This window comes from Carcharodon carcharias (assembly GCF_017639515.1).
Source record: "Carcharodon carcharias isolate sCarCar2 chromosome 35 unlocalized genomic scaffold, sCarCar2.pri SUPER_35_unloc_4, whole genome shotgun sequence".
Taxonomy (NCBI): Eukaryota; Metazoa; Chordata; class Chondrichthyes; order Lamniformes; family Lamnidae; genus Carcharodon; species Carcharodon carcharias.
The window spans coordinates 411,233-429,008 of NW_024470720.1; the positions used below are offsets into that span (position 1 = coordinate 411,233).

General features: G+C 54.2%; 1 protein-coding gene across 1 annotated transcript in view; it reads left to right on the forward strand.

The window, feature by feature from the left end:
- kcnd1 (potassium voltage-gated channel, Shal-related subfamily, member 1) overlaps positions 1–8,475 on the forward strand; it is a 197,439-nt gene extending 188,964 nt beyond the window's left edge. Inside the window, exons 4-6 of the mRNA XM_041181438.1 lie at positions 2,809–2,904; positions 5,624–5,871; positions 8,274–8,475. Coding sequence (XP_041037372.1) covers positions 2,809–2,904; positions 5,624–5,871; positions 8,274–8,475 — 546 coding nt within the window. The remainder of the gene's footprint in view (positions 1–2,808; positions 2,905–5,623; positions 5,872–8,273) is intronic.
- The last annotated feature ends 9,301 nt before the right edge of the window (positions 8,476–17,776 follow it).

Sequence of the window (17,776 nt, forward strand, 5' to 3'; positions counted from 1 at the left end):
TCCTGCCCCACAGAACTCATTTCTCGTTATCTTGACTCCCTTCTCTCTCCCCTTGTCCAGTCCCTTCCCACCTACATCCGTGATTCCTCTGACACCTTATGTCACATCAACAATTTCCAGTTCCCTGGCCCCAACTGGTTCCTCTTCACCATGGACGTCCAATCCCTCTACACCTCCATCCCCCACAAGGATGGTCTGAGGGCCCTTAGCTTCTTCCTTGAACAGAGGCCCGAACAATCCCCATCCACCACTACTCTCCACCGTCTGGCTGAACTTGTTCTCACACTGAACAATTTCTCCTTCAACTCCTCTCACTTCCTCCAAATAAAAGGTGTGGCTATGGGTACCCGCATGGGCCCCAGCTACCTGCCTCTTTATGGGGTATGTGGAACATTCCTTGTTCCAGTCCTACTCCGGCCCCCTTCCACAACTCTTTCTCCGGTACATCGATGATTACTTCAGTGCTGCTTCATGCTCTCGTTGGGACCTGGAAAAATTTATTAATTTTGCTTCCAATTTCCACTCCTCCATCATTTTCACGTGGTCCATCTCTGACACTTCCCTTCCCTTCCTTGACCTCTCTGTCTCAATTTCTGGTGATAGACTGTCCACCAATATCCATTACAAACCCACCGACTCCCACAGCTACCTCGACTACAGCTCCTCACACCCCGCTTCCTGTAAGGACTCCATCCCATTTTCTCAGTTCCTTCGCCTCCGTCGCATCTGTTCCGATGATGCTACCTTCAAAAACAGTTCCTCTGACATGTCCTCCTTTTTCCTTAACCGAGGTTTTCCACCCACGGTCGTTGACAGGGCCCTCAACCGTGTCCGGCCCATCTCCCGTGCATCCGCCCTCACACCTTCTCCTCCCTCCCAGAAACATGATAGGGTTCCCCTTGCCCTCACTTATCACCCCACCAGCCTCCGCATTCAAAGGATCATCCTCCGCCATTTCCGCCAACTCCAGCATGATGCCACCACCAAACACATCTTCCCTTCACCCCCTGGCGGCATTCCGTAGGGATCGCTCCCTCCGGGACACCCTGGTCCACTCCTCCATCACCCCCTACTCCTCAACCCCCTCCTATGGCACCACCCCATGCCCACGCAAAAGATGCAACACCTGCCCCTTCACTTCCTCTCTCCTCACCGTCCAAGGGCCCAAACACTCCTTTCAAGTGAAGCAGCATTTCACTTGCACTTCCCTCAACTTAGTCTACTGCATTCGTTGCTCCCAATGTGGTCTCCTCTACATTGGAGAGAACAAACCTAAACTGGGTGACCGCTTTGCAGAACACCTGCCATCTGTCCGCAAGAATGACCCAAACCTCCCTGTCGCTTGCCATTTTAACACTCCACCCTGCTCTCTTGCCCACATGTCCGTCCTTGGCTTGCTGCATTGTTCCAGTGAAGCCCAACGCAAACTGGAGGAACAGCACCTCATCTTCCAACCAGGCACTTTACAGCCTTCCGGACTGAATATTGAATTCAACAATTTTAGATCCTGAACTCTCCCCTCCATCCCCACCCCCTTTCTGTTTCTTCCCCCTCCTTTTGTTTTTTCCAATAATTTATATAGATTTTTCTTTTCCCACCTATTTCCATTATTTTTAAATGTATTTCCATCCATTGTTTTATCTCTACCTTTTAGCCTATTTCAATCCCTTCCCCCCACCCCAACCCCACTAGGGCTATCTGTACCTTCCCCCCACCCCCACCCCCACTAGGTCTATCTATACCTTCCCTTCACCCCACCCCCACTAGGTCTATCTATACCTGCCCTTCACCCCACCCCCACTAGGTCTATCTGTACCTTCACCCCACCCCACCCCCACTAGGGCTATTTGTACCTTCACCCCACCCCACCCCCACTAGGGCTATTTGTACCTTCACCCCACCCCACCCCCACTAGGGCTATTTGTACCTTCAGCCCACCCCACCCCCACTAGGGCTATCTGTACCTTCACCCCACCCCCACTAGGGCTATCTGTACCTTCACCCCACCCCCACTAGGGCTATCTGTACATTCACCCTACCCCACCCCCACTACCCCGCTTTCTACCCTTAATTAGCACATTCCTTAGATAATATCACCACCTTCAACACCTCTTTGTCCTTTTGTCTGTGACATCTTTTGGTTATCTCCACCTATCACTGGCCCTCGATCCAGCTCTACCTGTCCCACCCTCCCCACCCACCCCCCCTTAAACCAGCCTATATTTCACCCCTTTCCTATTTTTACTTAGTTCTGTTGAAGAGTCATGCGGACTCGAAATGTTAACTGTGTCCCTCTCCCCAGATGCTGCCAGACCTGCCGAGTTTTTCCAGGGATTTTTGTTTGAGAAACTTCTTTAGCCAGAGAGTGGTGAATCTATGGGATTCATTGCCACAGAAGGCTGTGGAGGCCGGGTCATTGAGCGTATTTAAGACCGAGATAGGTAGGTTCTTGATTGGTGAGGGGGTCAAAGGTTACGGGGAGAAGGCGGGAGAATGGGGTTGAGAAACTGATCAGCCATGATTGAATGGCGGAGCAGACCCGATGGGCCGAATGGCTTAATTTCTGCTCCTATGGTCTTATGGTCTTGTTACCGTCTGGAAACATGCTCCCTGTAAAGGGGACGGTGGAAAAACATTTCCCAGGAGCTTTTGAAAGGTAATTCGAGACATATTTGAGCGGGGCTGACCTGCAGAGATACAGGGCAGAGCAGTTGACTTTCGGGCCCTGTGGCATTCTACAAGTCTCAGTTCTCCCTCTTTTTCTCTCTCTCTCTCTCTCTCTCTCCCGTTTTTGTTTCTTCTACGCAGGATAATGACTCCGAACAGCAGGCGATCCTGGGCAAGCACCGCTCTGCCTTCGAGCTGCAACATCACCACCTCCTGCACTGCCTGGAGAAAACCACAGTGAGATGTTACCCCCTCCCAGGGGGCAGTCCCTGCCCACTCGAAACCCTCTTTCCCACCCTCCCCGCTCCCCCCTCTCCCACACCCGCCACCCACCAGCTGCCCCCTCATTTAACACCAGGCCTGCGCTTTCTCATATGCTCGCCTCCCCACCTCACCCTGAATGCCCCCCCCCCAATTTGGGCGTGGCTCCTGGGGCATCGCTGGCAAGGCGGGCGTTCCCGGCGCCAGGGGGCAATTTGAGGAGCTGTCAAGGGTCACCCCACCCCACCCCCCCCCCCCACCGATGCTGGTGTTGGGGCGGTTGGGGTACAGATGGGGCAACCGCCATTCCTGCCCCCTCCGCCTGCCCATTGCCCCATCCAACCCCCCTCCCCCAGCACCGCCTAACGCTTGCCCCGGGGATACTCCGGTGGTACACGAGGAGGAGGAGGAGGAGGAGGAGGAGGTGGGCAGCTGCTGTCTGATTCGCCCCCACCAGCCTCCCCACACCCCCCAACCCCAACAACCCCTCCCCAAATCCCAACCGAGACCGGGGCCCTGAATTCCACAAGTGGTGTTGGGGTGGGCGCGAGGTGGACGGGGCGGGAATGTCGGGGTTCAGGGGGTGGACGGGACAGGAATGTTGGGGTTCAGGGGGTGGACGGGACAGGAATGTCGGGGTTCAGGGGGTGGACGGGACAGGAATTTCGGGGTTCAGGGGGTGGACGGGACAGGAATGTTGGGGTTCAGGGGGTGGACAGTGCGGGACTGTCTGGGTTAAGGGGGTGAGCAGGAGGGGAATGTCGGGGTTTGGGGGTGGGCGGGATGGGAATGTTGGGGTTCAGGGGAGGCTGGGATGGGAATGTCGGGGTTCGGGGTGGACGGAGCAGCAATGTCGGGGTTCAGGGGGTGGACGGGACAGGAATGTCGGGGTTCATGGGGTGGACGGGACTGGAATGTCGGGGTTCAGGGGGTGGACGGGACGGGAATGCTGGGATTCAGGGGAGGCTGGGATGGGAATGTCGGGGTTCAGGGGGTGGACAGGACAGGAATGTCGATGTTCAGGCGGTGGACGGGATCGGAATGTCGGGGTTCAGGCGGTGGACGGGATGGGAATGTTGGGGTTCATGGGGTGGATGGGACGGGAATGTCGGGGTTCAGAGGGAGGAAGGGAATGTCAGGATTATGGGGCAAGATGGGTATGTTGGGGTTCAGGGGGAGGATGGGACGGGAATGTCAGGGTTCAGAGTGTGGACTGGACGGGAATGTCGGGGTTTAGGGGGTCAGCAGGACGGGAATGTCGGGGTTCAGGCGGTGGACAGGACACGAATGTCGGGGTCCAGGAGAAAGTTGGGAATGTCGGGATTCAGGGGGACGACGTGACGGGAATGTCGGGATTCCAGGGGTGGAAGGGATGGGAATGTCGGGGTTCATGGGGTGGACGGGAATGCTGGGGTTCAGGGGAGGACCAGACGGGAATGTCAGGGTTCGAGGTGGATGGGACGGGACGGGAATGTCGGGATTCAGGGGGTGAGCAGGAGGGGAATGTCAGGGTTCAGGGGATGAGCGGGACGGGAGTGTTGGTGTTCAGGGGAGGGCGGGCAGGAATGTTGGGATTCAGGGGTTCGGCAGGATGGGAATGTCGGGGTTCAGGAGAAAGATGGGAATGTCGGGATTCAGGGGGACGACGTGACGGGAATGTCGGGATTCCAGGGGTGGAAGGGATGGGAATGTCGGGGTTCATAGGGTGGACGGGAATGCTGGGGTTCAGGAGATGGGTGGAACGGGAATGTGGGGTTCAGGGGAGGCCCAGACGGGAATGTCAGGGTTCGGGGGGTGGTTGGGGTGGGAATGTCAGGGTTCAAGGTGGATGGGATGGGACGGGAATGTCGGGTTTCAGTGGCGTGAGCAGGAGGGGAATGTCGGGGTTCAGGGGATGAGCGGGACGGGAATGTCGGGGTTCAGGAGATGAGCGGGATGGGAATGTCGGGGTCGGGGAGGACGGGACAGGAATGTCGGGATTCAGGGAGAGAGGACGTGACGGGAATGTTGGTGTTCAGGGGGTGGATGGGTCGGGAATGTCGGGGTTCAGTGGAGGATAGGACAGGAACTTCGGTGTTCAGGGGAAAGATGGGATTGTTGGGATTCAGGGGGACGATGGACGGGAATGTCGGGATTCCGGGGTTGGAAGGGATGTGAATGTCAGGGTTCATGGGGTGGGTGGAACGGGAATGTGGGGTTCAGGGGAGGACTGGACGGGAATGTCTGGGTTCGGGTGGTGGGCGGGACGGGAATGTCGAGGTTCGAGGTGGATGGGACGGGACGGGAATGTCGGGGTTCAGGGGAGGTGAGCGGGACGGGAATGACTGGGTTCAGGGGAGGTGAGTGGGGCGGGAATGTCTGGGTTCAGGGGAGGCGAGCGGGACGGGAATGTCGGGGTTCAGGGGAGGCGAGCGGGACAGGAATGTCGGGGTTCAGGGGAGGCGAGCGGGACGGGAATGTCGGGGTTCAGGGGAGGTGAGTGGGGCGGGAATGTCTGGGTTCAGGGGAGGCGAGCGGGACGGGAATGTCGGGGTTCAGGGGAGGTGAGTGGGGCGGGAATGTCTGGGTTCAGGGGAGGCGAGCAGGACGGGAAAGTCGGGGTTCAGGGGGGGGGATGGGAGCGATTCTATTCCAGCCTCCGCTCATGTCCCTGTGTCTCTTCCCCCCTCCACCACCCCCTCCCCCCTCCTCCCAGTGTCACGAGTTTACAGATGAACGTTCTTACTCCGAGGCGTGTGTGACCGAGTCGCTGGGCTATCGGAGTAGCAGGAGCACCTCCCTCTCCTCTCAGCCGAGCTCGGGGACCTCCTGCTGCCCACGACGCATCAAGCGGCGCCCCAGCCAACTGGTCAACTCCACCATGTCCGTCAGTCGTGTGGGCAGCATCCAGGAGCTCAGCATCATCCACATCCAGAGCGGCATCAAGCCGGGAGCGGCACAGAGGTAAAGGCACGGAGGAGAGGGAAGGAGGATTGACAGGGCAACCGGGGCATCCAGACAGGGCAGAGGGCGTAGAGGTCACGCCGCCACCTCTTCCGCGCCAGCCTTACCACCTTACCAGCCGCTCTCCTCTCCCCGTCCCACCCTCAAGGCACTGCGTTTATTGCCCGTCCCTAATTGCCCCCTTGAGAAGGTGGGGGTGGGGGGTGAGCCGCCTTCTTGAGCCGCTGCAGTCCCCGTATGGTGTAGGTACACCCACCGTGCTGTTAGGGAGGGAGTTCCAGGATTGTGTCCCCGTGTGGTGTAGGTACACCCACCGTGCTGTTAGGGAGGGAGTTCCAGGATTGTGTCCGTGTGGTGTAGGTACACCCACCGTGCTGTTAGGGAGGGAGTTCCAGGATTGTGTCCGTGTGGTGTAGGTACACCCACCGCGCTGTTAGGGAGGGAGTTCCAGGATTGTGTCCGTGTGGTGTAGGTACACCCACCGTGCTGTTAGGGAGGGAGTTCCAGGATTGTGTCCGTGTGGTGTAGGTACACCCACCGTGCTGTTAGGGAGGGAGTTCCAGGATTGTGTCCGTGTGGTGTAGGTACACCCACCGCGCTGTTAGGGAGGGAGTTCCAGGATTGTGTCCCGTGTGGTGTAGGTACACCCACCGTGCTGTTAGGGAGGGAGTTCCAGGATTTTGTCCCCGTGTGCGGTGTAGGTACACCCACCGTGCTGTTAGGGAGGGAGTTCCAGGATTGTGTCCCCGTGTGGTGTAGGTACACCCACCGTGCTGTTAGGGAGGGAGTTCCAGGATTGTGTCCCGTGTGGTGTAGGTACACCCACCGTGCTGTTAGGGAGGGAGTTCCAGGATTGTGTCCGTGTGGTGTAGGTACACCCACCGTGCTGTTAGGGAGGGAGTTCCAGGATTGTGTCCGTGTGGTGTAGGTACACCCACCGCGCTGTTAGGGAGGGAGTTCCAGGATTGTGTCCCGTGTGGTGTAGGTACACCCACCGTGCTGTTAGGGAGGGAGTTCCAGGATTGTGTCCGTGTGGTGTAGGTACACCCACCGTGCTGTTAGGGAGGGAGTTCCAGGATTGTGTCCGTGTGGTGTAGGTACACCCACCGTGCTGTTAGGGAGGGAGTTCCAGGATTGTGTCCGTGTGGTGTAGGTACACCCACCGTGCTGTTAGGGAGGGAGTTCCAGGATTTTGACCCAGCGACAGTGAAGGAACGGCCGATATATTTCCAAGTCGGGATGGTGAGGGGCTCGGAGGGGAACTTGCAGGTGGTGGGTGTTCCCCATGTGTCTGCTGCCCTTGTCCTTCTAGGTGGTAGAGGTGGTGGGTTTGGGCGGCGCTGTCGAAGGAGCCTTGGCGAGTTGCTGCAGTGCATCTTGTAGATGGTACACACACACTGCTGCCCCTGTGCGTCTGTGGTGGAGGGAGTGAATGTTTGTGGATGGGGAGCCGATCAAGCGGGGCTGCTTTGTCCTGGATGGTGTCAAGCTTCTTGAGTTTTGTGGGAGCCGCGCTCATTCCATCACACTCCTGACTTGTGCCTTGTAGATGGTGGACAGGCTGTGGGGAGTCAGGAGGTGAGTTACTCGCCACAGGATTCCCACAGAGACCCCACTCCTCACTGTTGATGAGGGACCGGGGTCTCTCTCCCTCCTCTACTCTGTATCTTACATTCTAATCCCAGTCGGGATTCTCCCTGGAAAACTGGGAGACACAGCTGGGAATGCAGACTCGCTGGTCTAAGAGACATGACGCGTACACAAACACTTCCATTGGGACAGCTAATGGAAACAAATATAAAATCTTTGATTCTGTCTTTCTCTCCCCTCCATTTCTCTGCATCCCTCCTTTTCTCCCTCCCTCTCTCTCTCTCTCCCCCTCCCTCCACTCTCACTCTATCTTTCACCCCCCTCTCTTTTCCTCCTTCCCCCTCTTCCTCCCTCTCTCTTGTCTCTCTCCCTCCCTCTTTCACTCCCTCTCTCTCCCTCCCTCTCCTCCCCTCTCCCTCCCTCCCTCTCTCTGTATGTCTCTCTCCGTCCCTCTCTTCCTCCCCCTCTCTCTCCATCCCTCTTCCTCCCTCCCCTCTTCCCTTCCTCCCTCTCTATGTCTCTCCTCCCTTTCTCTCCTTCCCTCTCTCTCTCCTTCCCTCCCTCTCCCCTTTCTATCTCCCTCTCTTCCTTCCTCTCCCTCTCTCTCCCTCCCTTCCTCCCTTTCTCTCACCCTCTCTTATTCCCTCTCACTCTCTCCCTCCCTCTCTTCCTCCCTCTCCCTCTCCCTCCCTCCCTCTCTCCCTCCATCTCTTTCTCTCATCCCCCTCGCTCTCCTCAACCTCCCTCCCCCTCGCCCTCTCTCCCTCTATCTCTTTCTTTCTCTCCCCTCCCTCCCTCTCTCCCTCTCTCAGCCGCTCGAGCCTCAACGCCAAGCTGCCCGACTCTCTCAAAGGGAACTGTTGTCCCTCTGACCTGGCCACAACCAGTGCCACCTTCCCCTCCACGCTGGCAGACACACCTGATGACAGCCCACCCAACTCGCCGGCAATTCTCAGGAACTCTGGACTCACAGCTGCCTACCCTCCGGACACCATCCGAATCTCGTCCTTATAGACACTCGGCAGGAGAGAGTGCGAGCGGAAATGACAGCTGCATTCCTCTACTGTCCATTTCACCAGGAAGCACTGGAACTTACACTTAATGGTTAACTGTGAGGGGTAGTTTAAGGGGTCACTAGCGAGCGTTACCCAAACTAACTAGCGATACAGGTGAAATTGTATTTTATAAAACACACTGTGAGAAGCACTATTAATGATATCAGGTTGAACACTATCATGCATGCAAAACTCCCACCATCTCTCTGCATGTCTTCTGCACCCAGACTGAGAGCCAGCGTTAATCATTCTCTCCCATCGCAGTGTACAATGCATGTTCTATAGGCAGTTGAATGGTTAAACCACCAATATGCATGGGTAACTGTGGGAGTTTCAGCTCCGCGCACCCACCAACGCCCACCACCCCAGCCTGCCTGCTCTTTCTCCTCCTCCCTGTCACCTTGACCCCCAGGGCAAGAGGCCCAATTGTCAGGCGGGGCGTGCGTGTGTGTTTTTCAGGCGATGGAGATGTGGGGGTGATCATTCACACTAATCAGAAGGTGACTTTTTTTTTTCGTATCTATATACTCACATGGAGTTGATCCATGGGGGACCGTGCTATTAATTCGATTCCAAGCCAGTTGGTGAAGTAGGCAACTCAACACTGAGACAGTTCTTGCTGATAGTTTTATTTACAGGGTGCAGCATTACATATGCCTGCTTCCTACCTAACCCCGACCCTGGGTTCCGGCAGTCTCTCTATATAAGTGCTCTAGGTACTGAATTAAATCTCCTTTGCACCTTCACGAGGGCCTTTGTTAATTTGATCCCAAACCAGTTGGTCAAATGTGAAACTCAGTACTGATAGTTTACTTGAATATAGGTTTATCTACAAAATGCAGGATCACACATACCTGCTTCCTACCTAACCCCAGCAGTCTCTCTTTATAAGTGCTCTAGGCAAATAATTGAATAACGCCCTTCACCAGGTGTATCCTAACGATATTATTTACTGACCATTAACATGTGCATCATGCAGCCCCCTATCCAGGCTCCTGTCCTGTTTAGACCCTTTCCGGCCCACTCCTTCCTTCCCTCAGCTCCACAACTGGCAGGGAAGCCTGAGATGGCACATTTCAGGAAAACGTGGGACGGCGGCAGGGTGGGGGGGGGTGGGGGTAGGGAGGTGTGACAATGGGCGTGGAGCCTGTACATAAGGGATTAGCCAGACGATCGTCCGTCTCTCTTACTTGCATCAGTCCGGGAAGGAATGGGGAGATGGGGAGAGCGGCAAGAGGAGGGCTGGGTTTTAATTGAACAAATGCACTCTTATAACTTAAAAGCAATACAATGTAAATAATTCAGGGCCCTCTACAATCCATCCATTCATCTCTTTCTTTCCACCTCCCTCTCTCTCCCTCCGCCACCATCATGTCTTCCTGTCTCACCCTCTGTCCCTGTCTCTCTTCCTCTCATAGACACGACCCCCCCCACCCGCCATTCTCATCTTCAGCATATTCTTTTTGTGACACTATAGCTGTGAGGAACTTTCGAAGCTGAGGTTTCACCCATGGAGAGAAGATATTCCAGCTCGTCAGTCCAATAAAAATGAAATCCAAAGCTCTCCAACACTTTGTCTCCTATTTTTCTCTCTCTCTCTGCCCTTGTCACCATGGTGATAATCGACAGCTCTGTCGAGGAGCCAGCACAGTTACGATGGAGCGAACGGCCTCCTCTTCTGTAGCGCATTCCACGATGTCATGAACAGGAATTGGAAAATTGTGTTAAACGTATCACAGACGTTCGTTAGAAGCGCTGTCAGAGGGTCAGTGCTGAGGGAGTGCCGCGCTGTCAGAGGGTCAGTGCTGAGGGAGCGCCGTACTGTCGGAGGGTCAGTGCTGAGGGAGCGCCGCGCTGTGGGAGGGTCAGTGCTGAGGGAGCGCCGCACTGTCAGAGGGTCAGTGCTGAGGGAGTGCCGCGCTGTCAGAGGGTCAGTGCTGAGGGAGCGCCGTACTGTCGGAGGGTCAGTGCTGAGGGAGCGCCGCGCTGTGGGAGGGTCAGTGCTGAGGGAGCGCCGCACTGTCGGAGGGTCAGTGCTGAGGGAGCGCCGTACTGTCGGAGGGTCAGTGCTGAGGGAGCGCCGCGCTGTCGGAGGGTCAGTGCTGAGGGAGCGCCGCACTGTCGGAGGGTCAGTGCTGAGGGAGCGCCGCGCTGTCGGAGGGTCAGCGCTGAGGGAGAGCCGAGCTGTCGGAGGGTCATGCTGAGGGAGCGCCGCGCTGTCGGAAGGTCAGTGTTGAGGGAGCGCCGCACTGTCGGAGGGTCAGTGTTGAGGGAGCGCTGCACTGTCGGAGGGTCAGTGCTGAGGGAGCGCCGCACTGTCGGAGGGTCAGTGCTGTGGGAGCGCCACAGTCGGAGGGTCAGTGCTGAGGAAGCGCCGAACTGTCAGAGGGTCAGTGCTGAGGGAGCGCCGCACTGTTGGAGGGTTAGCACTGAGGGAGCACTTCACTGTCAGAGGGTCAGTGCTGAGGGAGAGCCTCACTGTCGGAGGGTTAGCACTGAGGGAGAGCCGAGCTGTCGGAGGGTCAGTGCTGAGGGAGCGCCGCGCTGTCGGAGGGTCAGTGTTGAGGGAGCGCCGCACTTTCAGAGGGTCAGTGCTGAGGGTGAGCCGCACTGTCGGAGGGTCAGTGCTGAGGGAGCGCCGCACTGTCGGAGGGTCAGTGTTGAGGGAGCGCCGCACTGTCGGAGGGTCAGTGCTGAGGAAGCGCCGCACTGTCGGAGGGTCAGTGTTGAGGGAGCGCTGCACTGTCGGAGGGTCAGTGCTGAGGGAGCGCCGCACTGTCGGAGGGTCAGTGCTGAGGAAGCGCCGAACTGTCGGAGGGTCAGTGCTGAGGGAGCGCCGCACTGTTGGAGGGTTAGCACTGAGGGAGCACCTCACTGTCAGAGGGTCAGTGCTGAGGGAGCGCCGCACTGTCGGAGGGTCAGTACTGAGGGAACGCCGCACTGTTGGAGGGTCAGTGCTGAGGGAGCGCCGCACTGTCAGAGGGTCAGTGCTGAGGGAGCGCCGCACTGTCAGAGGGTCAGTGCTGAGGGAGCGCCGCACTGTCGGAGGGTCAGTGCTGAGTGGGCACTACGTTTTCATACAAACATACGACATAGGAGCAGGATTAGGCCATTCAGCCCCCTAAGTATGCTCCGATAAGATCATGGCTGATCTGTACGTGTTTCAAATTCCACATCCCCATTTACCCCCCGTTAACCTTCGATTCCCTCGCCTCAACAAGGATCTATCTACCTCGGCCTTAAAAATATCCAGTGTCCCCCGCGTCCACTTCATTCAGAGGCAGAGAGTTCCAAAGTCACACAACCCTCAGAGAGAAACAAAATTCTCCTCATCTCTGGGTGACCCTTAATTTTGAAACAGAGCCCCCTAGTTCTGGACTCACCCACAAGAGGAAATATCCTTTCCATGTCCACCTTGTCAAGACTGTTCAGGATCTTATATACTTCAATCAAATCACCCCTCACTCTTCTAAACTCCAGTGGAAACAAGCCCAGTCTGTCCAACCTTCCTCATAAGACAACCCACTCATTCCAGATATCAGTCCAGTAAACCTCCTCTGAACCGCCTCCAACGCATTTACACCCTTCCGTAAATAAGGAGACCAAAACTGCACACGGTATTCTCACCAATGCCCTGGAACATCCTTACTTTAATGCTCAATCCCTCTCATAATAAAGGATAGGATTCCATTCGCCTTCTGAATTACTGGCTGTACCTGCATACCAACTTTTTGTGACTCATGCACTAGAACACCCAGATCCCTCTGCGTCTCGAAATTCTGCAGCTGTTCTCTGTTTAATTAACACTCTGCGTTTTTATTCTTCCTGCCGCAGTGATCAACTGCACATTTTCCTACACTCAGCCAATCTATATCTGTCTGCAACCTCCTTATGTCTTCGTCACAACATACTTTCCCACCTATCTTTGTGTCATCTGTGACTTTAGCTACCATGCCTTCATTCCTCTCATCTCAACCATTCATATATATCTAAAAAGTTGAGGTCTCCACACAGACCCCTGAGAGATTCCACTGGTCACATCCTGCCAATCAGAAAAAGACCCATTTATGCATATTCTCTGTTTCCTGCCAGCTAGCCAATCTTCTATCCACGCTAATACATCACCCCCTACACCATGAGCTTTAATTTTCTGTAATAACCTTTGATGTGGCACCTTATCTGGAAATCCAAATCCAGCACGTCTATAGGTTCCCCTTTATCTACAGTGCATGTTACTCCTTCAAAAAACTCCAATGAATTCATGGTTTGCTAAACATGATTCCCTCTCACAAAACCATGCTGCCTCTTCCTGATTATCTTGAGTTTCTCTAAGCGCCCAGCTATAACCTCCTTCATGATCTATTTTAACACCTTCCCCTACGACACACATCAAGCTAGCTGGCCTGTAGTTTCCTGTTTACTACCTCCCTCCCTTCTTGAATAGAGGGGTTATGTTTGCTACTTTCCAGTCTGGTGGGACCTTTCCAGAATCTAGGGAATTTTGGAAAATTAACACCAGTGCATCTACTACCTCATTAGTCACCTCTGCTGAGACCCGAGGGTGAAATCCGTCAGGACCCAGAGACTTGTCAGCCCACAGCTTCATCAGTTTGTTCAGTACCACTTCCCTAGTGATTGTAATTTTACCAAGTTCCCCTCTCCCCACCACCTCCTGATTTACAGCTATGCTGGAAGGTTTTTTGTATCCTCTATAATGAAGCAATATTTGTTCGTTTCTTCCACCATTTCCTTATTCTCTACTATTAACCCCCCATTGTCACTCTCTAAAGGACCAACGCTCACTTTACCTTTTTAAATACCGGTAGAAACTCTTGCTATGCGTTTTTACATTTCTAGCTAGCTTCCTCTCAAACTCTAATTTCTTTCTCCTGATTAACCTTTTAGTCATTCTCTGCCATTCTTTATATTCTGACCAAGCATCTGTCCTGTCACTCATCGTTGCTGAGTTTTATACTTTTTCCTTAAAGTTTGATGCCTTCCTTAACTTCTTTGGTTAACCACGGATGGTGGGTCCTCCCCTTAGAATTTTTCTTTATAATAGGAATGTATTTATTCTGAATACTCTGAAATATCCCCTTAAATGTCTGCCACTGCTCCTCTATTGATCTATCCCCTAGCCTAGTATCCCAGTTCACTTCAGCCAGCTCAGCTTTCATGCCCACATAGTTACCTTTATTTATGTTTAAGACACTAGTCTTAGACCCACTCTTCTCCCTTTCACACTGGATGTAAAATTCAATCATATTGTGGTCGCTGCTACCTAGTGGTGCCTTTACTCTGAGGTCATTCATTAATCCTGTCACGTTACACAATACCAAGTCTAATATAACCTGCTCTCCAGGTGGTTCCAGAATGTGCTGTTCTAAGAAACTATCTCGAAAGCATTCTATGAACTCATCCAGGCTACTTCTGCCAATCTGGTTTTTCCAGTTTATGTGTAGGTTGTTGCCGTCCCTTTACCACAAGCACCCAATATTTCTTCTTGTGTACTTTGCCCTACATTGTGGTCACTGTTAGGGGATGTGTAGACCCTCCCACTAGTGACTTCTTTCCTTTAATATTCCTCATCTCCACCCAAACCGATTCTATATCCTGATCTCCTGAACCAACGTCATCTCTAACTATTGCACAAGTGCCATCCTTGATTAACAGCGCTATCCCTCCACCTTTACCTAGCTCCTTATTCTTCTTGAACGTCATATACCCCTCAATCTTCAGGACCCAATCCTTGCCATCCTGCAGGCACATCTATTATATCATATTTATTTACTTCAATGTGCGCTATCAATCAGTTTACTTTGTTATGAATGCTATGCACATCTGGATACAGAGCCTTTAGTTTTGACCTTTTGTTACCTTTGTAACATCTGGTCTTGGCTACTGGTGTATTCTGAGATTTTATCTCTCTGCCCCTTCCTGCTATTCCATGACCCTCATTTCCCATATCACTATTAAGGTCTCCTGCTTTGAATCTACCCCTTGATTTGCCACATTTACCCAAGCTTGATGCTTTGTTTAGTTTAAAGCCCTCTCTACTTCCCTAGTTATGCGATTTGCAAGCACACTGGTCCCAGCACAGTTCAGGTGTAAACCATCCCCACTTTCCCCAGTATTGGTACCTGTGCCCCATGAACAGGAACCCACTTCTCCCACACCAGTCTTTCAGCCACGCCTTCATCTCTCTAATATTATTTGCCCTGTGCCAGTTTGCACGTGGCTCAGGTAATAATACAGAGATTATTACCTTTGAGGATCTGCTTCTTAATTTGGTGCCCAGCTTCTCATACGGACTATGCAGAATCTCCCTCCTTGCCCTGCCTATGTCTTTGGTACCTACATGGACCACGACAACTGGACCCTCCCCCTCCCACTGCAAGTTCCTCTCCAAACTTGAGCAGATGTCTCGAGTCCTGACACCGGGCAGGCAACACAGCCGTCTGGACCCTCACTCTTTGCTGCAGAGAACAGCATCAATCCCCCTCACTACACTGTACCTTACTACCCTACATTCCTGTTTTCTCCCCCCGCTTGAACGGCTCCCTGTACTACGGTGCTATGGCCAGCCTACTCGTCCACCTTGCAGACCTCGCTTTCATCCACACAGGCTGGGAGCACCTCAAACCTGTTTGACAACGGCAAAGTCTGAGGCTCCTCCACCACTGTCTGCTCGGTCCCATTACCTGCCTCACTCACAGTCACATCCTCCTGTCCCTCACTGCTGACCAAAGCAGGCGATCCTACTCTAAGAGACGTGACCTTCTTCTGAAACAAAGTGTCCGGGTATTTCTCCCCTTCCCTTACGCTGCACAGTGTCTGCAGTTCGGCCTCCAGATCAATAATCCTGATTCGGAATTCCTCTAGCTGCTTACACTTCCTGCAGACATGTTCGTCATGGATCGCCTTGACATCCGAAAGCCCCCACATTCCACAACTGCAACATAACACCTGTCCTGTCATTGTTACTAACTTTATTTAGTAAACTTAATTTAATTAGTCACCTAATTAATTTAGAATAATTCCTATGTGTATCACACACCTTTCCCCAGTGCAACAAATTCCCATGTATACCTAAATCGCTACTCACTCAGTCTCCATCACCCTTCCGCATAGTCGCCTGCATACTGGTGCACCAGTTACTTACCGTGTGGTTGGAAAAGCCTGTCTCTTTTATAGACCCTCTGAAGAGTCACTAGCTAGTTTGGCTTCAACTGCTTTCAGGTGATTGACAGATAACTGCCACTCCAGGCAGCTCACTGTTTAACAAACTACCCTGACTTACTTGAAGGTTAGTTCTGTTTCTGACCTTGACACTTAATCTATAGTCAAAACCTGAAAAGGACTCAGCAGAACTTACCACATGAACCTAATTTGCCACTCACTCAGTCTCCAGGTCAGTACGGCTTTATCTTCGTCCTCAACTTAATGTCAGAGGGTCAGTGCTGAGGGAGCGCTGCACTGTCGGAGGGTCAGTACTGAGGGATTGCCGCACTGTGGGAGGGTTAGTACTGAGGGAGAGCCGCACTGTCGGAGTGTCAGTGCTGAGGGAGCGCCGCACTGTCGGAGGGTCAGTGCTGAGGGAACGCCGCACTGTGGGAGGGTCAGTGCTGAGGGAGCGCCGCACTGTCGGAGGGTCAGTGCTGAGTGAGCGCCGCACTGTCGGAGGGTCAGTACTGAGGGATTGCCGCACTGTGGGAGGGTTAGTACTGAGGGAGAGCCGCACTGTCGGAGTGTCAGTACTGAGGGATTGCCGCACTGTGGGAGGGTTAGTACTGAGGGAGAGCCGCACTGTCAGAGTGTCAGTACTGAGGGATTGCCGCACTGTGAGAGGGTCAGTGCTGAGGGAGCGCCGCACTGTCGGAGGGTCAGTGCTGAGGGAACGCCGCACTGTCAGAGGGTCAGTGCTGAGGGAGCGCCGCACTGTCGGAGGGTCAGTGCTGAGGGAGTGCCGCACTGTCGGAGGGTCAGTGCTGAGGGAGCGCCGCACTGTCGGAGGTGCCGTCTTTCGGGATGAAACGTTAAACCCAGGCCTCGTCTGCCCTCTCGCGTGGGTGTAAAAGATCCCACGGCTATTATTGGAAGAAGAGCGGTGGGGTGGCGGGGGGGCGGTGGGGGTGGTGTGGGGATGGGCAGGTCTCCCTGATGTCCTGGGGGTCAATATTTATCCTTCAACCGACAGGTGACCTGGGTCATTAACACATTGCTGTTTATGGGATCTTGTTGTGCGCAACCGGCGTGGATGCTGTTCTCAATCGCTGTTGACGAAGTGTTTGTTGGAAGTGCATGTTCAGGTGGGGTAGGACTGGGTTGCCTCAAGAATGTGCTCCCCCCACCTCGTGACCCCACCCGCTGTGTGGCAAGGGTGTGTGGGAGGGCTGGGGGAGGAAATACAGCCCGACACCCATGGGGAATACCGTCTTCGGCAACTCGATCTCAGTGACCGAATCACCCAATGGGCTTGGCCCTGAGTTCTGGGAGGTCGAGGGGAGGGTTAACAATTGCGAACCACCCCACCCACGCCCACTCTCCCCCTCCGCCTCCTCTCCAGCCTTCCCCAAAGGGGTGCCTGCTGACACACCCGGCCTGAATGGCCCATCCACCCAGCGGTGAGCCCCGGGAGTGAGTGCGGGTGGGCTATTCGACTGTGAGGGCATCGCGGCCAGACAAAAGAGTTTCTGATTCCAGCCGGGGGAATGGGGAAGGGGTGCGTGGAATCAGTAACGCTGACTTCACCAGTCTCGCTCCCCCCACGACCACCCCCGCTAACCTTCTAGAAAGCTCTGGAGATTGACACTTGCTGACCTACCCATCACAGGTCATCAAAGGCTCCACATCTGGGTCTCAGCAACGACCTGAATTAAACAGCGTCTTTAATACAAAATGAATGCAGGCCAGGCAACACATAGGAACGTCAGTCAGAACAAATATTTGGCACCGATCCACGTGAGGAAGACATCAGGGACCGATGACCAGAAACTTGGTCAAAGAGGGAGGATTTCTGGAGGATCTTAAAGGAGGAGAGAGGCAGGGAGATTTAGGGAGGGAATTTCAGAGTTCAGGAGGGCTGAAGGCCCGGCCGCCAATGGCGGAGCGATGGGAATCGGGGGACACTCAAGAGGCCGGAATTGGAGGAGCGCAGAGATCACGGAGGGTTGTAGGAGGTTACAGAGAGAGGGGGGGTGCAGGGGCTGGAGGAGGAAACAGAGATAGGGAATGGTGTAGAGGCTAGAGCAGGTTACAGA